The 26,394-nt window shown below is 43.6% G+C and overlaps 1 protein-coding gene across 4 annotated transcripts in view; it reads left to right on the plus strand.

Moving 5' to 3' along the window:
• The first annotated feature begins 17,650 nt into the window (after positions 1-17,650).
• The window catches only part of USP12 (ubiquitin specific peptidase 12), a 113,442-nt gene continuing 104,698 nt past the window's right edge, over positions 17,651-26,394 (plus strand). For 2 of the 4 annotated variants that reach the window (XM_023208712.2, XM_023208717.2), the window contains exon 1: positions 17,662-18,013. In XM_023208712.2, the coding sequence (XP_023064480.1) occupies positions 17,966-18,013 (48 nt within the window). In that variant the 5' untranslated portion in view covers positions 17,662-17,965. Of the gene's footprint in view, positions 18,014-26,394 lie in introns of all 4 variants that reach the window. The other 2 variants (XM_023208713.2, XM_023208715.2) reach the window with 2 other exon arrangements.

Below are 26,394 nucleotides of genomic sequence, written 5' to 3' on the forward strand. Positions count from 1 at the left end.
AAAAAAAAAAAAAAAAAAAAAAAAAAAAAGAGACAGCATAATCAAATTCTCAGGGGCAGAGAAACCAGGTTTATTCATACAAAAGCTAGTTAACTCTTGTGGAAGGATAAGCCATATGAATAGCAATACTGGAAATTTAAACTGGACAGCTATATTGAGTCATAGTTGTGCTGGATTAAAAAGTACTCAGTTAATAGATAATCATGATGGTGAGGCTGGGCGCGGTGGTTCACTCATGTAATCCCAGCACTTTGGGAGGCTGAGGAAGGTGGATCACCTGAGGTCAGGAGTTTGAGACCAGCCTGGCCAACATGCTGAAACCCCGTCTCTACTAAAAATACAAAAAAAAAAAAAAAAATTAGCCAGGCGTGGTGGCACACACCTATAATCCCACCTACTGAGGAGGCTGAGGCATGAGAATTGCTCGAACCCGGGAGGCAGAGATTGTAGTGAGCTGAAATCACGCCACTGCACTCCAGCCTGGGTGACAGAGTGAGACTTTGTCTCAAAAAACAAAACAAAACAAAACAAAACCATCTAAAAAAAACGAAAGAAAGAAAGAAAAAAGATAATCATGATGGTGGATGGAAATGTTAATCTGGAATGATTTCAAAATCAATAGGATAGCTCAAAGGTGAATAAACCAATTACAAATCTATTTTTTTTTTTTTTTTTTTGAGACGGAGTCTCGCTCTGTTGCCCAGGCGGGAGTGCAGTGGCCGGATCTCAGCTCACTGCAAGCTCCGCCTCCCGGGTTTACATTATTCTCCTGCCTCAGCCTCCTGAGTAGCTGGGACTACAAGCGCCCGCCACCTCACCCGGCTAGTTTTTTGTATTTTTAGTAGAGACGGGGTTTCACCATATTAGCCAGGATGGTCTCGAACTCCTGACCTCGTGATCCACCCGTCTCGGCCTCCCAAAGTGCTGGGATTACAGGCTTGAGCCACCGCGCCCGGCCTACAAATCTATTAAAAGAGAATTAGGGAAATGTGCACAGGGACTAGATATTTAATAATGTGGAAAAAATATTGTTCACTTCAGTGTGATAAAAATATTTTGATTTTCTTTTAGAGAAACGTAAGAAAATATTTACAGAGAAAATGATCTGATGTGTAAATTTGCTTCTAAATCATTCTGGGGGTTGTGGGGTATTGGTCTAGATGAAACAAGCATGACCAGGTGTTGAAAACTGATAAACCTGGGGGATGACAAAGGAACTTTCTGGGGTGATGGAAATGTTCTGTGTGTTGGGTGGCAGTTAAACAGGTATATAGATTTATCAAAAAATCCATGCATTTTACTTTTTTTTTTTTTGAGACAGTCTCGCTTTGTAACTCAGGCTGGAATACAGTGGTGCAATCTTGGCTTACTGCAGCCTCCACCTCCTGGATTCAAGCAATTCTTCTGCCTCAGCTTCCTGAGTAGCTAGGACTACAGGCTTCTGCCACCACGCCTGGCTAATTGTTGTACTTTTAGTAGAGATAGGGTGTTGCTGTCTTGGCCAGGCTGGTCTCGAACTCCTGGCCTCAAGTGATCTGCCTACCTCAGCCTCCCAAAGTGATGGGATTACAGGCATGAGCCACCATGCCCAACCTTTTTTATTTATTTTATTTTATTATTTTGAGACATAATCTTGCTGTGTCACCCGGTCTGGAGTGCAGTGGTGCGATCTCGGCTCACTGCAACCTCTGCCTCCTGGGTTCAAGTGATTCTCCTGTCTCAGCCTCCCAAGTAGCAGGGACTACAGGTGCATACCACCACACTGGCTAATTTTTGTATTTTTAGTAAAGCCAGGATTTTACCGTATTAGCCAGGCTGGTCTCAAACTCCTGACCTCAAGTGATCCACCCGCTTCGGCCTCCCAAAGTGCTGGGATTACAGGTGTGAGTCATTGCACCCAGCCTATTTATTTTTTTATTTGCATGCATTTTACTGTATATACATTTGATGTAGAAAAGCTGAATGATGCATAGATTAGGTTCATTTTACAATTCCAATTTTTTTATGTTTGATACTTTCCATAATAAAAGGTTAGAAAAAGGAAAAGAAAAGAAAGAAAAAGGAAAGAAGCAGAAGGAAGAACTCTGCTGCAGTATTGGAAGCTGGCAGGTTATCTAAATTACAGTGGTGCCATGGAACAAGAGAAGGCAGATGAAGAGTGACACCTTTCAAGTTATCACAGGTAATGAATCATTTCCAGGGAGAGGGTTCTACCTCCTGGAGCACTAACGCAGAACCCAGTATTGAAGAAAACTGGATGGGTTACTTTGACTCAAGCATTAAAAGGAAAGAGCACAAAAGAATTATTCCATCTTTTTCTAGCCCAGTTTCCATTAAAATGCCCACTTGATATTCTCATCCATAAACTTGCTACTCTATCATCTCTCAAGGTAAAAACAGTGAGAAGAAGAAATTTTCTTTAATGTGCTTTTGGTTATAGGATTGAGACTTTCTCAGATGACTTAATAATACACCCAGAAGGAAAGGTGTTTAGGGCTTTCTAGGGCAGGGTTTAATCCTAAAGCAATCTAGCAATGAGATTAGTGTTCCTGGATGTCTTGTTTCTGTCAAAACCACGTCCAGAGAACAGACCGTATTGCCATTCTCCTTTCTCTAGATTTCTCTTTTTATTTATTTATTTATTTTATTGTTTTGAGACATAGTCTCATTCTGTTGCCCAGGCTGGAGTGCAGTGGCGCAATCTCAGCTCACTGCAACCTCTGCCTCCCAGGTTCAAGTGATTCTCTGCCTCGGCCTCTCAAGGAGCTGGGATTACAGGCATGCACCACCACGGCCAGCTAATTTTTGTATTTTTAGTAGAGATGGGGTTTCACTATATTGACCAGGCTGGTCTCAAACTCCTGACCATGTGATCCACGCTCCTTGGCCTCCCAAAGTGCTGGGATTACAGGCCAGGCGTGAACCACTGTGCCCAGCCCTGGCTTTTTTTTTTTTTTTTTGGTATTTTTAGTAGAAATGGGGTTTTGCCATGTTGACCAGTCTAGTCTCAAACTCCTGACCTCAGGTGATCGTCCCGTCTTGGCCTCCCAAAATTGCTGGGATTACAGGTGTGAGCCACCCCGCCTGGCCTGATTTTTGTTTTAATTTTTAATATTTAAAGGATAGAAATCTCTCTGGGTATACTTCTCTACCGACTTAATATCATGATAGCTAAAAATCTGTGTTGCTTAAAGCAAAAGTTAGGTAGCAGCAATGGTGGAGGGGTTTTCATGACAAGGTTCACTGGTGTTGAGCATGTACAACTGTAAACATGTGATCCTCCTGCTTCAGCCTCTGGAGTAGCTGGGACTCCAGGCATGCCACCACACCTGGCTAATTTTAGAAATTCCTTCTAGAGATGGTGTCTTGCTACATTGCCCAGGCCAGTCTCGAACTCCTGGACTCCAGCGATCCTTAAGCTTTGCCTCCCAAAGCAGTGGGATTACAGGCATGAGCCACCTTGCCTGGCCCCATGCTTCTTTCCTACCCTCAGAATGCTTGTTTGACCAGGATGGGGCCCACTTTCCTCACATAGCCTTATGGCTTATGGGAGCTGAGTCCTAGCCCCAGCTCCAGGAGCAAGGCTGCTTAATCAAAGGAAATCCTGAACCTGTACCCTCAACAGTGAATGGTTCAGAAATTAACTTCTGTCTCTTTCCTCAACTTAAATGGAAACTCCAAGAGGGAGAGGATGTTTATCTGTTTTGCCAAGAACCTAGAACAATGCCTGGCACATAGTCCTTTTTTTCTTTTTCTTTTTTTTTTTTGAGACGGAGTCTCATTCTGTCGCCCAGGCTGGAGTGCAGTGGCACGATCTCGGCTCACTGGAACCTCCATCTCCCGGGTTCAAGCGATTCTCTTGTCTCAGCCTCCCAAGTAGCTGGGATTACAGGCACCTGCCACCATGCCTGGCTAATTTTTGTATTTTTAGTAGAGGTGAAGTTTTGCCATGTTGGCCAGGCTGGTCTCGAATTCCTGAGCTCAAGTGACCTGCCTGCCTCAGCCTCCCAAAATTCTGGGATTATAGGCATGAGCCACTGCACCTGGCCCTTACTTAGTAACTATTTAATGGATTCATTTTTCATTCCTCCTCAGCAAACATTAATTGAGCATATGTAAGACTGAAAAAGTCTAGTAGGGATGACTAGACATGTAAACAATTGCCTAACAATGCACGCTGGTAAACACCATCATCAAGTCATACATGAGGCTGAGGGAGTCCTGAAGGAGAGGTCAGGACTTGGGCCAAGCTTCCCAGAGCTTCTGACATTGAAGTGCATCTTGGAGGATGAGCGGAGATTTGCCAGGTGAAGAATTAGGGCAAATGTAATCTGACCATATAACTTGTTCAAACCAGGACACTTGGGCGGGTGGAGGGGGAGGGGAGTTAATTAATAATTACACCAGACAACAGGCGTAAACAGAGATTGTTCTGGGCAAACCAGGCCACATGGTCACTCTTGGCAGAAGGAGCAATGTGGGCAGATTTGGAGGACGGTGGAAGCCCTTGGGAAAGGCAAAAGTTCAGCGTGTTGAATGAGTGTGGCCTGCGGGAGGAGGGCTGAGCTGGAGTGGTGGGCTGGCCTGAGCGAGAGGGTGCAGTTCTTGCAAAGAGCTTCAACTTGGTCCCCTGGCAATGAGAACCTGTGGAGGTTTCTCCACAGGGCAGCACTGGGACCAGACTTACAGTCACTCTGGCAGGGTATAAAGAACTGGAGGGCACAGACTAGAGGCTAGAGGTGAGGCAGGAGGCTGGACAGTGGTTTTTTGGGGGAATGATGGGCCCCGATCTCAAGCAGTAGGGGGATGGGGCTTCAGAAGGAAATATGCATACCTGAGGGGGAACATTCCTGGGGTGGAACTGACTGGCCTGCAAGCGGGGATGGGAGGGCTGGGAAGGAAAAGAAGAAATGATGATGCTTACATTTCCAGCCTGGGTGACTGACTGGTGGTGTTGGTTCTCCGTCCCCATTGGTGGTGACAAGTAGAGAATGACCTCGCTGTTTGGCTGACTCAGAGTTGACAGGGAGTAGATACAGGAAATTCAGTCTTGCAGGGACCAAGGGCCCAGCCAGGTGGCCAATCCAAAAGCTGAGTCACGAAGCCAAAGGGTCAGCACAGATGGAAAAGGAGACAAGGTGCGGGGAGGAGCAGGGAAGTCTGTGAGAGACTGTGGAAGCAGACAGGCAGGGAAGCGGTATTGGAAGCCAGGTTTTATGTTGATTCGCAAGCAGGCTTCGTGCATTTGCACCCTTTATTCAGAAGGCAGCAGGGGATCCCTAGGCTGATGCATGGAAGTATCAATAAGCCGTGGCCCTGGGGGCAGAAGAGTGGATCTGTGAGCAGGTCGCAGTCTTGGAAATGATGGTGCTCTGGGGACTTGGAGTAGGAAGGAAATCGGTGTAAATTAACAAATTGGCTTTCTGTTTTGTCCTCAAGTCCCTTGTGAGAGTTTTTTTTTTTTTTAGATTCTTAGTTTTTGATTGTGATAAAATCACACAATATTTATCATTTTAGCCATTTGTCAACATACAATTCAGCAGCTTTAAATACATCCACAAGGTTGTACGTCTATCACCATTATTTATACCCCAACTTTTTCATCCATCCCCAACAGAAACGCTGTACCCATTAAACAATAACTTCACCTTATTCCCTCTCTGATAATCTCTATATTACTTTCTATTTTTATGAATTTGACTATTCCAGCTATCTCATATTAATATAAGTGAAATCATACATTAGTCCTTTTGTGTCTGGTTTATTTCACTTAACAAAATGTTCTCCATGTTCATCCATGTCATAGCATGTATCACAATTTTATTTTTTTCTTTTGTTTTTTTCAAAAATAGGTCTTGTTATGTTGCCCAGGCTGGCCTCAACCTCCTGACCTCAAACAGCCTCCTGAGTAGCTAGTACTACAGGCATATGCCATTGCACCCAGTGTCCATTCCTTTTTATGGCTGAGTAATATTCCATATACATGTGTGTATCACATTTTAAGTTTATCCATTCATGTATCGTTGGACACTTGGGTGTTTCCACCTGTGGACTATTGTGAATAATGCTACTATGAACATGAGTGTGCAAATACCTGTTGGATTGCCTACATTCAATGCTTTTGGATACATACCCAGACATGAAATTGCAGAATCATACGGCAATTTTATGCTTAATTTTCTTAAGAACTGCCATACTGTTTTCTTCACCATTGGTTGCACCATTGTGTATTCCTACCAGCAATTTCTCCACTTGTTGTAGAGAAAAGGGTTACAATTTCTCTGCATTTATCTACATCTTTGCTAATGCTTGCTAGTTTCATATATATATAGCCACCCTAATAGGTCCTTGTGAGTTTGTTTGTTTGTTTGTTTGTTTGAGTAAATCTGTCTCCCTTGCACCAAATGTGTTCCTTGATAGAAAAATTGAGCTTCAGGTCTGACGACTAAGGACTTGTCTCTGGACTTATGACCCACTCTGTGCTGTCCTATCTCAGCTGCCCTTTCTCTAGGGCTTTGGGTACATACACCAGCAAAGAAATTTATGTGGGAGTTTTCACTCATTTATGTAAGTCTTACAACACTCTTTACACACTATGTCTTGGAAAATCTTTAAGTAGGGCACTAGTGATGTTAAGTGGGAGAACCAAGACTAGTTTCCTCCAAAGAGACACTTCATTTAGACCATATTTCATCATTTTGTGAGGGGGCTCGTGGCAATGTTATGAATGAACCTCAGGGAGGTGCCAACATGATTTCCAAAGGCCTGGTTATGCCTGTAACACAGTGGATGGCTTAAAGAGCAAAGACAGAGAGCCTCACAATGCTTCCATGTCATCCAGTTCCCATGATAGCGATGGCAACTCTATCAAGGTGAAAAGAGAGCAAGAAGCTACTGGGCTTATAACCTTGAAACACTGTTTTTATTATAAAAGTCATACATTTTCAATATGAAATGTGAAACAAAAATGAAGTACACAAAAAAAAAGGGAAAGCCTCTATACGTCTACTCCCCAGAATTAATCACAATAGTTAAATTTATAATCTTCCAAATATGAGGTATAAAATTATACCTGTTCTCGTAATTACATCTTATCTTGAAATTTGCTGTTTCTTTTTAACTTAATAATAGATTGTGGATATGTTTTTGAGCCAGGACACATATACCCTTAATTTTTTTTTTTTTTTTTTTGAGACAGGGACTTGCTCTGTCACCCCACCTAGAGTGCAGTGGTGTGATCACTGTTCACTGCAGCCTTGACCTTCTGGGCTCAAGTGAACCTCCTTCCTCAGCTTCCCAAGCAGCTGGGACTACAGGCATGTGCCTCCACGACTGGGTAATTTTAATTTTTCTTAGAGATGGATGTCTCACTATGTTGCCCAGCTGGTCTGGAACTCCTGGGCTCAAGTGATCCTCCCGCCTATACCTCCCAAAGTGTTGGGATTACAGCTGTGAGCCACTGAGCCTGGCCCTGTCTTAATCTTTTGAAGGTTTGAATAATATTCAGTTGTGTGGATGCATCGGCATTTATTTAACTGTTCACTATGACAATCAGTACTTCCAGGGAGCATGCTCGAACATCTTATCTTCATGCTCGAACATATTGTCTTCATGCTCAAACATATTATCTTCATGCTCTTGTGTGATGGGCTTAGATTTTAAAAGAATAACAAGACTTAGCAATGTGATTTAGGAAACACTCTGCAAAAAATCCATTACAGATGCCTACTGCAGGTTGAGTGTCCCTAATCAGAAAATCTGGAAATTAAAATGCTCCAAAATCCAAAACTTTTTGAGTGCTGACATGACATTGGAAGGAAATGATCATAGGGGATTTCAGGTTTGGGATTTTCAGGTTTAGGATGCTCAGCCAGCGAGTACAATGCAAATATTCCCAAATCTGAAAAAAATCATAAATCCAGAACACTCCTAGTCCCAAGCATTTTGGGTAAGGTATAGCCTGAATTTTGACTGTGCATTGGTGTTCATGCAACACTGTTGTAAGACACTGACCTGTGATTTAAGAAGTAACTGACAAACTGAAAGGGTCAGAGTCTTTCCCAAGTTTAACTTTCTAACCCCTGTGCCAAACTGCCTCTCATCTTCCTTGGAAGACTCATATAATAGGCTTTATTATTGTGTAACCATTTTAAGTGCACAGTTAAGTGGCATTAAGGATTTTTTTTTTCTTTTTGAGAGGGAGTTTCACTCTTGTTGCCCAGGCTGTAGTGCAATGGCATCATCTCGGATCACCACAACCTCCACCTCCCAGGTTCAAGCGAGTCTCCTGCCTCAGCCTCCCGAGTAGCTGTGATTACAGGCATGCACCACCACACCCAGCTAATTTTGTGTTTTTAGTAGAGATGGGGTTTCTTCATGTTGGTCAGGCTGGTCTCGAGCTCCCAACCTCAGGTGATCCACCCGCCTCGTCCTCTCAAAGTGCTGGGATTACCGGCGTGAGCCACCATGCCCGGCCGTATTAAGGATATTTACACTGTTGTGCAACCATCCCTCTATCTCCAGAATTCTTTTCATCTTGGAAAACTGAAACTCTGTGCCCATTAAACCATAACTCCCCCTGTCCTTCTCAAGTCCCTGGCAACTGCCATTCTCTTTTCTGGCTCTATGAATTTGACTATTCTAGGCACCTCATACAAATGGAATACTGTGTGGAATCATGTAGTATTTGTCATTTTGTGACTGGTTTATTTCACTTAGTATAACATCCTCAAGGTTCATTCATGTTGTAGCATGTGTCGAAATACCATTTCTTGTTAAGGCTGAATAATAATCCATTGTATGTTTATATTACATTTTGTTTATCCATTCTTCTGTCAGTGGACATGCGGGTTATTTCCACCTCTTGGCTGTTGGAAATTCATTACCTTTTGAGTCAAGGAATCACAAGCTATTTTGACTGAAGTGTCCTGTTAAGAGCAGGTGAAGAAAGATTCCAGGTGAACAACCATGCATTCCTTTTATCTCCTTTGTCCTGTGGGCTTGGTCTGGTGCTGAGAACTTATGTACAGTATCATATTTAATCCTTTCAACAACATGATGAGGTAGGGATCTTCACCATTGTATAATGAGGACACTGGAGCTGAGAAGGTTAAGAGCTTGTTCAGAATCACAAACTGGCTGGGCATGGTGGTTCATGCCTGTAATCCCAGCACTTTGGGAGGTTGAGGTGGGCTGATCACCTGAGGTCTGGAGTTCGAGACCAGCCTGAACCCCATCTCTACTAAAAACACAAAAATTAGCCGACCGTGGTGGTGCACGCCTGTAATCCCAGCTACTCGGGAGGCCAAGGCGAAGGTTGCAGTGAGCCAAGATCGCATCAGTGCACTCCAGCATGGGTGACAGAGTGAGACTAAGTCTCAAAAAAAAAAAAAAGAAAAGAGAAAAGAATCACAAACTGAACATCCTGCATGTGTGTTTGTGTATGGGGGAGTCAATCAAGCCTTCGGACACCCTAAGTCTTAACTTGAAACCCTGTAGTGTTTCAGGGTCAACTATGTCTACAATTGAGCTTTATAAACTTTGACTTTCCCATATTCATTATTTTGTTGTGTATTTCCTGTTTCCCAGGAACAATTAACAATAGAATCCTTAAGATTCAGAACTCCTTGCTGTTTACCAGCAACAGACGAGAGGAAGAAGTGGCTCTGGGGACATTGTGTGCCAGTCTGTGGCAGGTTGGCTGGAGAAGCAACCCTGGTTGCAGCTTTGGAGAGAGAGATGTGCATTTACTTTTACCTGGAAAACCTATGAAGAAAAATTCTCGTAAGTCTGTCGTTTGTGTATCCTCAAGGTTTGTGCCAGAAAGCAGATACATCTGCTCCTGTGTGTAATTGTTGTTAAAAAACACAAAAAGGAAATAAAAGTGCACAACATACCTGGCAGAATTGACCAGAGGGAATTGGGAAAGGCCAAAGTAAATTCTTCTAAAAAATAAGCAAACAAGGGAGAGGAGCTTGGAGCAGCAAGTGCTCTCCCTGTGCTGGGGAAAAGGCAGCGACAGGACCACCCAGTGGGCAGGTGAGGGCACTGATCACGTGATGGACTGGGGTCTACTGCATCTGTTTTCTCTTTGGGTCTTGAGGATGGAGTGGCAGGAACATGAGAACAGTGAGAAATTTTGAGGTTCACTTCCCTTTTTCCACCTCTCACTTCCCCCATAACCTCTTCCTTTTGATAGTGCTGGAAAAACAACCCAAGGCCAGCCCTCTTGAAGCAGGCAAATAGATGCTTGTCCTTTACTTCATGTATAAAGAGATTGTTTTCTTTCTTCACCCAGAGAGTCAGAGCTAATGAAAGTGGAAGATAAGTACCCTGAGAGAGGCCTAAGGAGGGAGTGTGGGGGTTCAAGTGTATGATCTACTTAGGCAGAGAGGAATCAGAGTTAAACTAGGCTCAAAATACATCACTTTTTTTTTTTTGAGACAGAGTCTTGCTCTGTCGCCCAGGCTGGAGTGCAGTGGTGTGATCTCGGCTCACTGCAACCTCTGCCTCCTGGGTTCAAGTGATTCTCCTGCCTCAGCCTCCTGAGTAGCTGGGATCACAGGTGCACGCCACCACACCCAGCTAATTTTTGTATTTTTTAGTAGAGATGGGGTTTCGTCATGTTGGTCATGCTGGTCTCGAACTCCTGACCTCATGATCTGCCAGCCTCGGCCTCCCAAAGTGCTGGGATTACAGGTGTGAGCCACTGGGCCTGGCCAATACATTACTTTTAAAACTAAAAAAAAAAAAAAAAAAAGTAAACTGTGCCCTAGTAATTTAAAAATAATGTCACATAAATATGTCTTTTAAATTTTAAAAATACTCAATTTACTGAAGTTTTGAAATAGTTGTACATTCGTATGTGTAACTAAAAAAGTATACAGTAAAAATTCCCTCCTCTACCTTCTCCCCTAGTTCACACTTCCTCATTCCAGGAAATCACCGTTAACAGTTTCTTGTGTATATGACAGGAGTTTCTTCATGCTAAATATATTTTGGAATTTTTTATTTGGTTTAACATTGCTGTGCTTATATATATATATATATAAAGAAGAAGTAGAAACTATGTGTATTTTCATCAGCTGAGGACTCAGCTTGAACATTTCAGGAAAACCCAACGTGGCACATTACCTCTCCCTAGGTACCCTAGGTAGGCTGATGAAAGTCAAGTGGCAAAGGAGGCCCGGTGGGTGCTAAAATGCAAATCTGAATGTGAAAGTGACAGCAAAATGACAAGGTAGAGCCAAAGGTTTACCATACAAACTCCAACAAATGGTTAAACCCTGGTAAAACATATAGAAAAGCTACTCTGAAAAATTTGAGAAGTAAGTCGTAGAGAGAAGGCAAGATGAAGGAAGACGTATCCATAGGAAAACTCTAAGGACACAAATAAAGAAAATCAGAGTTGGGAATGGGGAAGGTAGACCTAGATGCTGGAGGCTTCTCGGAGTCCAGAGGATGTTTCATTTTCTTGTGCTATTTTTTTTTTTCCTGATAAACTTTCTCATTAGAGCTGAGCAAATGCTGAAAAGAAAATGGGGAACTCCAACTCGAAGAAGGGATTCAGAGAAGCAGGCAGAATATCTGTTAGTGCTTGAGGAGCCTTGACATGTATTGTGTTATTTGGAGAAGATAAAACATCCCTACGTATCAGAATTATTTTACTTTTATTTGCTCTGGAGTGGGACATACTTAAAGTATAGGTGTTCATCAGTTTCAGTTCATTCAGTAACAAGTATTTATTGAGCACTCACTGCCAGGATGGGACCAGGCATTAGGCCAGGTCTCCTTGAGAAGGTGACATGTGAGTTGAAGTCCCATGCCAAAAGCTTACTGTGTAAAGAAGGAGGGAGAGTGTTCTGGGGAGAAGGAAAGGCCAGTGCAAAGGCTCAGAGGTGCTGCGGAGCTTGCTAGTGTTTGAGGAACAAGTGGGAGCAACATAGTGCATGAGGGGAGAGAGGTAGGAGATGAAGCTGGAAGACAGAGGAGGAGGGAGGGAGAAGAGGAGGAGGAGATGGAGAAGAAGAAAGAGAAGAACAAGAAGAATGAGGAGAAAGAGGTGAAGAAGGAGACGAGAAGAGGAACAGGAGGAGGGAGGGAGAAGAGGAGGAGGAGGAAGGGAAGAAGAAGGGAAGAAAGGAGGAGTAGAGAAGAGAGAAGACTCTAGTGTGTAGTAACTTTTTTTTTTTTTTTTTTTTCAATAGAGACAGGGTTTTACCATGTTGCCCAGGCTGGTCTGTAACTCCTGGGTTCAAGCGATCCACTTGCCTGGCTTCCCAAAGTGCTGGGATTACAGGCGTGAGCCACCACGCCCTGCGGGGATACCTTTCCAAATGCTTTCATCAGACGCTCTTCTTCTGTGAAAAGTGGGAGACGGAGAGATAGCTGGCTGGGCACAGTGGCTCATGCCTGTAATCCCAGTACTTTGGGAGTAAGGTAGATCTACCTACCGAGGAAGGTAGATCAGCTGTGGTTAGGAGTTTCATATTTTTAGTAGAGACGGGGTTTTGCCATGGCGAAACCCCGTCTCTACTAAAAATACGAAAAAATTAGCCGAGAGTGGTAGTGGGTGCCTGTAATCCCAACTACTCAGGAGGCTGAGGCAGGAGAATTGTTTGAACTTGGGAGGTGGAGGTTGCAGTGAGCCAAGATTGCGCCATTGCACTCCAGTCTGGAGGGCAAGAGCCTCAAAAAAAAAAAACAACAACAACAACAAAAAATACTCCACCTCAAAAAAAAAAAGAAAGAAAAAAGAAAACCATAAAATGTAGAACATGTTGACAAACTGAAACACAAACATGATTTCTGATTGCTCAATTATTCAGCAATGTATTGTATATATCTAAATCCTGTTTACTTAGTCAATAAATACTAAGTACCTCTGAGGCAAGATGAAGGAAGACACTGTGTCCATAGGAAAACTCTAAGGGCACAAATAAAGAAAATCAGAGTTGGGAATGGGGAAGGTAGACCTAGATGCTGGAGGCTTCCCGGAGTCCAGAGGATGTTTCATTTTCTTGTGCTATTTTTTTTCTGATGAACTTTCTCATTAGAGCTGAGCAAATGCTGAAAAGAAAATGGGGAACTCCAACCCGAAGACGAGATTCAGAGAAGCAGGCAGAATATCTGTTAGTGCTTGAGGAGCCTTGACATGTATCATGTTGGTTGGAGGTCAGTAGTTCGAGACCAGCCTGGCCAGCATGGTGAAACCCTGTCTCTACTAAAAATACAAAATGAGCCGGGTGTGGTGGCTCGTGCCTATAATCCCAAAATTAATCCATCTCAAAAAAAAAAAAAAAAAAAAGGCTTGAAAAGTAAGTTGCTGATTTGTTGATGTAAGCCAATAAAACAATTAGTTTTGATTGACATCTATTGCTGGATGGCTGGATGATATTAATGAATGCCACCAAGCAGATTGATTCCTTCAACTAGTAAGAGGTTGGGTAAAGACGTGGAGAGACCACAGGTTTTAGAGTCAGAGCCTGTGTGTGGATCCTGGCCCTGTATGTGCTGGTTAGTGCAATGATGAATGTCATACTCCCGTGTGTGTAAAGTAAGTATGAAATGTTGGATCTGTAAGGTCATTGTAAGGGTTACATTGGAATATGTGTCTGAAGTACTAAGCAGGTGGCTGGCACATAGCAGAGGCTCATTAAATCTGGAGGAGCAAGCTGGCAGCCTGAGGGCTGTATTTGCCCACAGCAACTTTTTTTTTTGAGACGGAGTCTCTCTCTGTTGCCCAGGCTGGAGTGCAGTGGCATGATCTTGGCTCACTGCAAGCTCTGCCTCCCGGGTTCACGCCATTCTCCTGCCTCAGCCTCCCAAGTAGCTGGGACTACAGGTGCCTGCCACCACACCCAGCTAATTTTTTGTATTTTTTAGTAGAGACGGGGTTTCACCGTGTTGGCCAGGATGGTCTTGATCTCCTGACCTCGTGATCTGCCTGCCTTGGCCGCCCAAAGTGCTGGGATTACAGGCGTGAGTGACTGTGCCTGGCCCCGCAGCTTTTAAAACGTTGACTTTGAATGTCCATTCTAAGCTCTCCGTTTTGTGTTGAGTGCCAGACACTATTTGAAACATGTTTTATCCTTGCAACCTAATTGTTACCCTTATTTTCCAGATGAGGAAAGTGAAACAAAGAAATATCTATTTGAGTATTTTTTTTGTAGCTTAAACCTTCAGGCAAGTCCCAAAAGAGTCGGTGCCTCTCAACCTCATCCTGCCAGAATCAAAATAAAATACTTTTACAAAGCTGGTGTAGTAGAGTGGACACAGGTATGGCTCCTGGAGCTAGGTTCAAACCTTAGTTCCACTGCTTACTAGTTAGTTGTGCAACCCTAGAAAAGTTACCTCTGTGCCTTGGTTTCCTTATCTAAACGTGGGGATAATCATAACCCCTGCTTCATCGGGTTGTTATGAGGCTTGGATAAAATGGTTACACCCTTCTTGGACCTCTCCCCACCACTTTCTTTCCCAACCCATCACAAGCAAAGCTTCACTCATTTATGTGAGCTGCTGTAAACCCACATGCCTTCAGGGAGAAGAGAGGTGGTAGAACTATATAATAAAATGACTTACGTTAAACTGTTGAACAGAATGAGTAACGGAAAATTTGAGGCAGACTGTAAGGAACTGGAGAGTGTAGACTTGTGTAAAGGTATGGAAATGAAAAAATTATAAAATGCTATGCTGACTAAATGGATTAAACTTGGACATAGTTCATTTACTTGCCTGGTCCCTGAGGCATCTGGGCATATTTTGTAGTTTGCATATTCAAGAAGGCCCAAAAGGAATCAGTTTTACACAAACTCATCTTTTGCTAGGCACAGGGAAGCTCTTTGTAAAGCTGATTACACAGCTGTGTAAAGCTGTGTTCTAAAGCCAGATTACCCTTTCCAAGCTCAGGGTCCAAAAGTATGGAGTTTCAGCCAAACTTATTCTCGAACTGCATGACATATGTTAAAGAACACTCAGTACAACACCTAGCACATAGATTCAAGAATCTCTCTTTTATGTTTGTTGCCTCTCCAGTCGACCATAGGAGACAAGGCATTGTGAGGCTCTGTGATCAGGTTTCATGATTTTACCTGTGAATTTAGACGGCTCCAACATCAACTAGACACGACTCCAGATTATTCTAACAGAAATCCATTTTATTTATTTTTTAATTTAATTTTTATTTTTGAGATGGAATCTTGCTCTGTCGCCCAAGCTAGAGTGCAGTAGCACAATCTCGACTCGCTGGTTTTTCCCAGGTTCATACAATTCTCCTGCCTCAGCCTCCCCAGTAGTTGGGATTACAGGTGCTCACCACCATGCCCAACTAATTTTTGTAGTTTTACTAGAGACGGGGTTTCTCCATGTTGGCCAGGCTGGTCTCGAACTCTTGACCTCAAGTGATCCACGCGCCTTGGCCTCCCAAAGTGCTGGGATTACAACAGCAAGAGCCACCGCGCTGTATTTTTGAGACAGGGTTTTGGTCTGTCACTCAGGCTATGGTGCAGTGGCTCAATCATGGCTCACTGCCACCTGGATCTCCCGGGCTTAAGTGATCCTCCCACCTCGCCTCCCAAGTAGCTGGGTCTATAAGTATGTGCCACCATGCACCACTGATTTATTTTATTTTTACTTTTAGTAGAGACAAGGTCTCACTATGTTGCCCAGGCTGGTCTTGAACTTCCTGGTCTCAAGGAAGTTGGTCTTGAGCTCAAGCAGTCCTCCTGTCTCAGCCTCCCAAAGTGCTGGGATTACAGGCCTGAGCCACTGTGCCCAGCCTAGAAATTTATTTATTTATTTATTTTCGATAGACAGTCTCACTCCGTCACCCAGGCTGGGGTGCAGTGGCGCAATCCCAGTTCACTGCAGCCTCCACCTCCAGAATCCAATCTATTCTTGTGCCTCAGCCTCCTGAGTAGCTGGGATTATAGGCGTGCACTGCTGCACCTGGCTAATTTTTGTATTTAGTAGAGATGGGACTTCACCATGTTGGCCAGGCTGGTCTCCCAACTCCTGACCTCAAGTAATCCAACCGCCTCGGCCTCCCAAAGTGCTGAAATTACAGGTGTAAGCCACCATACCCGGCCTAGAAATTCACTTTAGAAAGGCCTTGTTCTTACATAAACTTACATGTAAAGCCGGTGGCTTTTATTCCTGTGACGCGTTAGGATTAATGGACAAGGAGGTATATGGGTGGTTAGCGGGATGGAGGCAGGGCTAAAATTCTGGCACATCAGATCTGTTTGCTGGAATAGAACAGCAAGGGGAAAGGACAGGATGACCACAGCTGTTTATCAGGATGGGCAGACAGATGGGCATGGTGACACTCGGACAAAGCCCAGGTGGGCCCTAGAGGTCTAAGATGTAGAAACCCTTGTCTAAACAGGGGTTAGAAAAGAGCAAGAAAGACTTCAGGTGGGTGATGCTTGCAAGTCTAGAGAGGGAAGCCCCTGGCTGGGGTATCAGGGCTCTCGGCTTCCATGGAGGCAGGCGCTTGGAGAACCAGGCCGGCTACCATGGGACTTAGCTATATTCAATCTGCATTCTCCCCCCAAGCAAGCTTATAATGGAATCACTATGGAAACAGTATTCATGTACCAGAAGTCTATTTTTCACTTAAATTTTGTTTGAATGCTTTGTTTTGTTTTTGAGTGCTTTGAACCCGTGAGGTGAGGCACTTCTGATTTTACAGCTCTGCCTGAATTCAGATCCTCAATCCCACTGAATTAGGGGAACCCAGAAAAGTACATAGTAATTTATGAAGTTATTCTACTCACTTGAGCTACTTTCTCAAATAGGAAAAAATAAAGCTGAGCTGCCAGGCATGAAGAACAGGGTGCAAATATGAATTTTATAAAAGGAGAAAACAGGAACTACCCATGCCAGTAGCCAGCACTGCCTAAGGATTTCTCACAGGGCATTTTTCTTGCTTGCGGGCTTCTTGTCTCTGGTAATATCATCATCACTGCTGGCTTGAGATCTTCCCTATTTTGCAGCTCAATGTGCAGATATTTAGAAGCCAGTTATAAATTTACGGCCAACAGGCCAGCGGGATTCGCTCCTCTCCTTCCCCCCATTACTTATCTTTCTTCTTAATTCAAGGAGTTTAACATGTGTAATTTGTTCTTTGCCTCTTCATTTTTAATTATTTTGTCTTTTTCTAAGTTGTGTTTGACTCCGGTGATTCATCCAATATACGTAAAAAGAAACAAACCAAGTGCTTGGGTAACCCGGGTTATCTTAACTGTACAGAGCAGGTTTCCTCCCACTCGGCGCGTAGTTACCCAGATCATCGCCTCCGTTTTCTGTTTAGGCAGCGGGGGCTCGCCGTCCCCTCGCCCGCGGTGGGTGTCGCAGCTGGTCCCCTCAAGGTTCTCCCAGGTCGCCACCGCCTCCCCCGCCCCCGTGCCTCCCCGCCGCGCCCCTTCCTACGCGGGGCCTCTAAGCGCCCGGCTCTAGGACCGCAGGGACGCGGGCAGGAGGCGGTGCCCACCTTCGGTCCTGCCCTCTGCCGCGCGCGGGGTGGGGCCGGGCCGGAGTTCCCCGCCTCGCGCTCGCGGGCCGCGGAGGGGGCGCCGAGGGGTGGGCGGGGCTGCGCCTTCGGGCCGCGCTGCTGCCTGGCAGGCCGGGCATTAGGGCCTCGGCGGAGCCCGCTCCCCTGCGCGCTGGGCGGGGTGAGCGGCGGGCGGCTTCGCGGGCAGGCGCGGGCCCGGAGGCAGCGGCTGCGTCCTGCGCCGGGGCGGAGCCGGGGGCGGGCCGGCGGCCGGCAGGCGGGGGCTGGGGCCCGAGGCCAGGAGTGCCTGAGCGCCGGCGGCGACGACGGCAGCGGCGGCCCAGCGGGCTCGGTGCGTGGGTCCGCGGCGGCTCGGGGTCCGCCCGCGGGCCGCGGTGCGAGCGGGCGGCCCGGCTCTCCTCCTCCCCCGCCCGCCGCCGCCGCTGTGATTGGGTGGAAGATGGCGCTGGCCGGATGGAAATCCTAATGACAGTCTCCAAATTCGCCTCCATCTGTACCATGGTAGGTGCGGCGAGCGGGAGGCAGGGGCAGCCGGGACCTCTCGGACGGGCGGGCGGCGCTGGACCCGCCTCTCCCGGTGGCTGCCCGCGGGGCCTAGCGCGGGGGCGGGCGGGCGGCCCGGGCGGGGGCGGTTGGACGGCGAGCAGGCGGGGAGCGCGGGGGTGAGCGGCCCAGGCGGCTGGGGAGGGGGCGCCGCCTGGTGGGCCAGGGCGGCGCGAGGGTGGCGGTGAGTGGGCGACTGTGCTGGACGTGGCGTGGGGCGGGCACCGGCCTCCGGGCGCCCCCGGCTGAACTGCTGGGGTGCGCTTGGGGCGCGGGGCCGAGAGCCGAGGCGTGCTGGGCCTGTGGTGGGGCGAGGGGTGGGCGCGCGCGAGTCGGAGCGCGGCCCCGGGCCGGGGTCGCCGGCGAGGGGGCGCGGAGCCGCGCGGGCTGCGTTTCCTCCTGGTCGCGCGCCGAGCGGGAGGGGTCCCCGGGCAGGAAGGAAGGGTCTCGGCCGTGGCAGGCAGCGCTCATTCCCGCCTGGGAGAGGACGGAAGTCAAGTGCAGATCTTCTCGCGCCGCTGGCTGGGCCGAGTTCCCGACCCCGCGCTGGGGGAAAGGGGCGTGTGTGAAGGTGGAAAGTTTAAATAAGTACTGTTGAAATTCTCTCCATTTTCTCCTCTGAGAGGCACATGCTCTCCCGTTTCCAGCCGTGTGTCCAGGTGGCAGTCTTGTCTCTGGGAATGCACGTTAATCTCGAAAAGCAGCATTAGCTTTCCTGTCATTTATTTACTTCAGCCCACCAGACACATCTGTATGTGGCTGGAGCTACGTTTGTCTGTGCGGAGACCGCCTGCCAAGGCGACGGTATTTGTTTTCCTAGGGCGTTTAAATAGACTGTAAGGGAAAAGTGCTAATGCCCGCTGGAAGTCCCGAATTAAGCAAAACGTGGGCGCGTTTAAAACTTGGTGTTTTGTGCGTGGCCAGAAGGACCACAGTTTTCCACATGATGAGACAAATTCGTTTCATTAGCTCCTCATGAGCTTATATGTAGGAATCATAATTTATGAGTCATCACCGAAAAAAGTTGTTCTTTGCAACGTAGGCCTAGTGGTTGTTATTAAAGACTTCTGAAATCTTGTGTTTCATGTCTCACTGGCCCTATTTATGCAACTGATTTCATATAGGAGATCCCCAAGCAATTTTCCATCTAAGGGTATATTTTGTATATATTGTATATATTTTGTATATATTGTATATATTTGTATATTTTGTATATATTGTATATATTTTTCTTTAAGAAGTGGTGAATCAGATCTGAGAGATGCTTTAAAAGCAGATTCTCTGCTGCACGCTGAGGAACAGTACAAAAAATGGCTGAAATCAGATGGACATAAAATCAACAGTATTAAAGAAATCATACTGAAGGATGAATCATTGAAGACTCCATTTCCCAACTGGATGATTGTTCTTTCTCACAGTTTACATTTTAGGAAAGCATTGGTATTAAATGGACTATGTTAAAATGATTTTCGAGGATTGTTTGGGCTAATTATTTTTAGATATGCCAATTATTAGTCAGTTTCAAAAGGAATGCGATAATTAGGTCTTTTACAGTGACAGTTTTGCCAGATTGCTGAGCTACGCGCTGTATGGGTCATAGTTCGTTGTCAAAGACTAGGATTTCAGGAGTGGTGTGATACTCTTTACTGACTATTCATTCACTCAAGTACTGTATATCAAGTATACACTTAGCAGTTACTAAGTGCTAGAGGCGGGGCTGAGTGCTGGGGATGCAGTATTGGTAAGGGCAGCCCCTGCTTTCATGGTGTTTACATTCTTGCTCATGGACACAAACAGTATTCAAGTAAACAATAAATGTATGCTGTAATCAGATTAGGACAGTGAGACACAGGGATTTGCCAGGGTCACACACTTAGTCAGTGGGATTCTGATCTCAAGGATGTCAGACTCAGAAGCTCTTTCTAGGGCTTCCACCCAGATACGTTAATTACATGTGGGGTGTGTATTGTTGGCAAATACAGAAAGTGCCTGGCCGAATGAGATTGTTCCAAAGGTACTATTAAAATTGGGTGTGTCTGTATTCATATTTGAATACATTCGAATGCACCCCCAAACAGTGCTAAATATCTCAGTAGTTTGCAGTCTTATTCTTTAAAGAAAATTGCCATCTGTCCTCTAGAATCACAAAATTGAAAAGCAAAGATACCTCTTCGGCTTTGTAGGTGGTTTTGCTAGGCTTGGAACGCTTCTCCCCGCCACACCCCTTTTCCTCCTGGTCTGGAGAGTGTGTAGCTGTCTGTTAAGCAGGGAGCCTCCTTACTTGAATAATCCTACCCCTGTCCAACCCGACCCTCCATCCCCTTCATACAGTTTCATGGCATTTTTGTAATCTCAGTAGCGCTTATCATGCTTACTGTGTAGTAAAATTTTCTTTGAACTCTTAATTATGAGGGCCTTGAAGGGGAAGGTTTATCATTTACTTCTGCAGTTTGATCTGGAGTACCAAGTTCTGCATTCAGTATAAAAGTTTTCCCGAGTCCTTCCTGTCTCCTCCTGGTACGCCGGGTGCAGCAGGGATGATATGGCTGTGTGTGTATGGAATGGTGGAGAGAAGATGGGCTGGACTTAAACAGAATACTTCTCAGAATCAGCAGCTGTGAAAACATCTAGGATGAGTTGAAATTTTATTCTGTAGATGCTGAAGTATATGTAATTTTTTCATTTGTCAAAACAAGGTACCTGGGCAAATCTGCAATACCTTAATTGGGTTAAGTAACTGTTAAAAACAATTCTCTTCAGCTGTGTCTTATTTTAGATCACTAGCATTCTGCTTACATGTGAAAATTAGTAAAAGTTGTTTTTCGTAAGTTAGTATTATAGCCTGAACCAAATAGTGATTATGTTTAGGTTGCAATGAGTACATTTTCAAGGGCACCTCTTGAAATACCTCTTTTTAATTTGTCCATGAAATAATACATTTTCGGTATCACAGGGTGTTTATTTTGCCTTTGAAGTAGTTTCTGACTTCAGGGCTTGGCACAGAGTACCTACCTACCTGATATTTAATATTGTACTTAATAAGTGTGGAATAACGGGAAAAGTGACAGAATACATGTAGAGGGGGGCTCTGTTTTGCAGTTGAGGTGGCTAATCCGGGTGGTCTGTCATGAGGATGCAGTAGTGGTCAGGACAGCGCCTGCTTTGGGACTGGAACTACTTACTGTTAGCGCCATAAATGTTAGCTCTGCCTCTGATCATTTTCTCTTCCTATTTGGGTGGTAGGAGTCATGGTTACGAAGGCGTTGTTGGGAGGGGTATAGGACAACAGAGAAGTTGTTGGTGCAGGAGGTGGGTAGAGTTAGATCATGGGGTGGCACTGGCCTGGCTGCTTGCCCACCCCCGGTTACAAGGGCATGAGATTAGATCCATTAGAACATGGTGGTAATGAGGCCAAAGCTGGTAAAGGTAGGTGCTAGGAGAGTCCGACGGCCTTTACTACTGAGAAAGCCTGTGCCTGGCACAGCACCCTGAGCATGGTAAACTTTACTTGCTGAAGAAAGGCACAGGTAAAGCTGACTGTCTTTTTCTCTTTTGTTTGTTCTGTTTTAATAACACAATTTTTTAAAACATAAATTAGAAAGGACATACATGGAAAATGTTTGCCTTTTCTTACTGCTCGAGTCTCACTGGGGTCCCAGGTAAGGATATGTGTGGTTAGTGCAATTTATCCTTACTACTGAAAAAAAAGAAAGCTGGGCCAAGCCTCACGGCCCATGCTTTGTTGGCAGTGTGTGTGTGTGTGAAAGTCTCGTCTTCATATAGCAAGAATATTACATTAAATAATGAAATTTCTTTTTCTTTCTCAAGAAACAGGGTGGATGTAGTCCTTTTATTAATGAAATATTTATTTGTAAGTTAATATTTTGTTAGTAAAATAGTGCTTTCATGATAGGAGCATTCAAATGTGGGTTGCCATCGTTTTACTTATCTAATTTTTGCTGTGTTCATTTAAAGAATGAACAAAACTTAAGCTTCTTAAGCCTTTAAAAAAATAAGAAAACCTCAAAAATAAGGAATCTTCTGTTACATAAATGTTTGGTCAAAGGAATGTTTGAACTTGGTGGGGAGAGAACATTTAGAAGAAGTATTAATGAAAGTTTTATTTAAGCCCACTCATCTTTTGAATTTGTCTAAGATACATTTTGGATATTAAAAATGATACATTCTCATAGAAATCTGGAAAATATAAAAACTCTAAGAAGCAAAAGGAAGGTCAGTTTTTACCTTCCAGAGCATATTGTCTTTGACTTTTTAAAAAACTTGAGTTGTAGTCCCTAGACATAATTTTACACTGTTTTCCTATGAATGATTATTATGTTATCATTATCATCATTCCTGCCCATCCTAAAATTTGCCCAATTTTAGGATGAACATGAGTTTAATGTTATAAAGTGATGAGTTGGTGAGATTAGCCCAATAAAGCATAATGGTAGGGTACTAGGGCGTTGACAGGTTATAAACCGTTTAATAATTATTAGAGGGTGAAGTGATACAGTTAGTAGAAATGGAATTTTATAAGAGGTGGTTTATTCTAATCTTAGGCACTTAGATATCACAAAGATAAGACTTGTTATGATCTGAAATTTTTAATATGCTGGAAAACTCTAGTTTTAAATACCATATTCAATTATGTGGCATGTGTGTAAATATTACGGTCTTATTTTATATCATATGGCTTTGCTTACCTTCTGGTGACTTTTTCCTTCCATCTTTTGCTAATAAGTGGCTAATAGGTCTCAAAGTAGGTTAATTATCTGCCCTACCACGATCCACCTTGGCCAGTTTCAGCGAGATGTTGTCACATTTCTCGTTGTCTTATTTGATTCTAGACTTTGGACCCAGTCCCCCCAAATTGAGTCTGCCTCCTTTTTGTCATTTACCAAATTCCTTTCTTCCTGCCTTTAAACTCCTGTTTATTCTAGCTCTTCTGAAGCTTTTATTGTCTCAGGAAGTATCATTTAAGCGTTTCTATACTTTGTGTAATTCCTTTCCAGAAACCTTTTTAGATTTAAATAATCTACTTTTGGTTTCTCAAAGTAGCCCTATTTCAGAAACTTAATATGGTATTTTATTATGTATTTGACAGCATGGTATAATAAAAAGAGCAGTTGGACCAGAAGGTAAATTCTAGTCCAGATTTTGACATTTAGATGTGTACATATGGGAAAGTTTCTTAAAACTTCGAGTTAGTTTTTCTCATCTGTGAAATTAAGGGATTGGACTAGACACCCTTTAATAGATATTCCTTATGTGCTTGTCTCCTTCTAGATCTAAAATTCTGATCCTTTGATAGTTTATGAATGATCATTGGTATCATTTTCATCATTTTAGGAGCTCTTTTTTGAAAATTATTATTTTTTGCTCTGTGGCGCATTTCTAGAACATTTTGGGAGTTCTAATTATGTTTTAGATAATATGAAAAGCATAGAATCAGCCGTAGTTAAGCATGAATTTCACTTAGTTTCCTAGATTTTACAGTCTAAATATATTTTTCTTTATTTAAAACCATTTACTGGAGGTTACTGATATCACTATTTTAGTCACCAACAGGCTAATAATTCACAAAGCTATTTGCTAATTTTTGACACTTTTTTCTTTGCCAGTACCATTAAGGGATTTGAATTTTTTTGAGATTTCACATTTATTTCTTTAGTTAGGAGTATGACCTTGGACAAGTTACTTCTCTGTACATGTAAAATGAGAGTAAAATAACACCTAGTTCATAGGGTTCTTAACTAGTACCTGGCCCATGGGAATTACTGTGTCATGTTGGGTGTTATTATTACCCTTTAACATGATTTGCCTCCCTCCCTGTGTTAAAAAGTATTCATTCATTGGCACTACTAATTAATCTATTAGCTCAACATATACTAACCGAAATGGAAATCTGTGTAATACAATTGTCAGTTCCTTTTCATTGTAAGAAATGTTAGTTTATTAGTAGTACATAGCCCTGAGAAAGCACTAATTTATTTTGAAATTAAGTGGATTAATTGGTAGTATGAAAGCTAAGAATGTAGATTGTCTTCTTTCTCTATTTTGAATAGTTTATAGAATAATTTATTTCTTTTGTCTGGTAACAAAAATAACTGGTCTAATTTGTGACATTCTCAAACATATTTTACAAGTTTAGGTAAGTTGAGAATGGCAAAAACCGCAATTACTTTTTCACCAATTTAATACTTGTAGAAGAAAAATCTATCTTACCTTATTTTATACTTAAAAAAAAAAAAAAGCACAGCAGCTTTTTGTCATTACTAGAACAAGCTGTGTGTATTCACGTTAGCTTTAGGACTTATTTCCTGTCAGATTTTTCTGTTTACTGAGGCCATATTATATTTAATTTCCTTATACTCTATCCTTTAGGAAGCATAACAAGAGAATAACATCTCTTGTTGGCTTACATTGAACTTACCCACCTTTCTCTTAGATATCTTGTCTAAAACCTACAGTCCCAATCTCCTAGTCTAGAAGAGGGATATTTACATATCTAGGCCATACTTTAAAGTGTTGGGAGAAAGTTGTAAGTGAGGAGTTGTATTATGAAGAGTTATGCTTGCTGAACTGAAAACTCTCAATTGGAGGCCCAGTATTGTTGAAAATACTTATATGTAACATTCGATCTTTTGCTATCTTATGTGCAGAATTTGCTTTGGGAGGTTAGAGTGGCAGTTTATATGTATTTATTTAGGAAGAAAAGCTAATAAGTCTTTGCGTTTTCACAGCAAAACTCAAGAAGACTTTTGTGATAGTGTAAAGTGTAAGACATTTAACAGAGCTCCACTGTGTGAGGTGCTGTAGCCCTCTGTGTGCCTTGGCTTATGATTTTCTTCTGCTTCTCTGTAAGAAGGACCGTTAGCTTCTTCTAAACAGTGTGTTATAGCTAAAGAAGAGATGTGTAAACTTGCTTAATTTATCTGTAGTGAGCTACATGTCCAAAGCTACCTACCAATAAAAATTTATTTCCAGCTGAAAACAAGAAGTAGATGTTTATTTCAGTGATAAAAGAAAGTAGATGTTTCTTACTGAAATGCTTCGTGGGTAGAGGAACCATCCGTGCATTCTCTACTTGTAAATGGTGGTTTAAATCATAATACCTTTCAGTGGAGTTAGAGTACTGTTGCCTTTGATTTTATTTTAGACCTACTTTGATTTTACTTAGACCTACTAAGCCTCTACCTAATGCTAGTGATTTTTTTTCCTTTTTGTGGGAGTAAAGAGTACTTTTTCTTAAGTACTTTGAGGAAGGATTCATGGAGACCTACATTATATCAGGCTGCATGTGGGTTCTGAGAACATGAAGATGACTGTGATAAACTCTGGTCTTCCGGAACTTCCCATTCAGTGTGTCCTTAGTGGGTTATAGTTGTGCTGAGGAAGTAATCCTCTTGACCCCTGGGCAGCCTGGAGATATCTGGGTTGATCGGAGACACTTAGCCAGTCCCTTTCTGGTGAGAGCAGACTTACCTGTCTTACCTGTGGCGGCGGCTGCTGCTTTTTTTTTTGACAGGTCTTGCTCTGTTGCTCATGTGAGCCACTGCACCTGGCTATCTCTATATTCTTGTGGGCTCTTCATATACTATTTTCTTTGTGTGTCATGATGAGAAAAAGATGAAAAACTAGCTCTACTTACAGTGTTGTAGAAAAGGATGGACATATAAAACAAATGCACACAATGAGGTGTTTTTCTCATTGGTGTAAGTGATGGTAATTGTATGTGAAAGAGAAGGGGTTCTGGGAGAGAGAAGAGGGCTTCAGGAAAAAGCTTCTTAGAAGAGAGTTGAACTTTGCAAAATGAATGGCCTTTATTATGTGAATATGGAGGGACGGGATACCAGATGTAAATAGATAATGTGTTACTCCTAGGCTCTGTAGATGGTTTGGCATGAAAGCGGGTCTTGTGAACAATAAGGCTGGAGAGTAGGAAGGGGGCATATTTAAAGAAGTACCAAGAGTTTAACCAAGTATTGATTTGCATTAAAATGATTATTAAAGTACGTGTTTAGCCTGAGGAAATGTAAGTCCAGAGGACGGTCATGAGGATATAAGAAACAATGGAGTTGGTAAAAATATGCTGGTAAATTGAATTACATTGATTGTTCAAAATTTGCTTGTATTTTTTTTTTTTTTTTTTTTGAGGTGGAGTCTTGCTCTGTCACCCGGACTGGAGTGCAGTGGCCGGATCTCAGCTCACTGCAAGTTCCGCCTCCCGGGTTCCCGCCATTCTCCTGCCTCAGCCTCGCGAGTAGCTGAGACTACAGGCGCCCGCCACCTCGCCCAGCTAGTTTTTGTATTTTTAGTAGAGACGGGGTTTCACC

This window comes from Piliocolobus tephrosceles, chromosome X, assembly GCF_002776525.5.
Source record: "Piliocolobus tephrosceles isolate RC106 chromosome X, ASM277652v3, whole genome shotgun sequence".
NCBI classification, from domain to species: Eukaryota; Metazoa; Chordata; class Mammalia; order Primates; family Cercopithecidae; genus Piliocolobus; species Piliocolobus tephrosceles.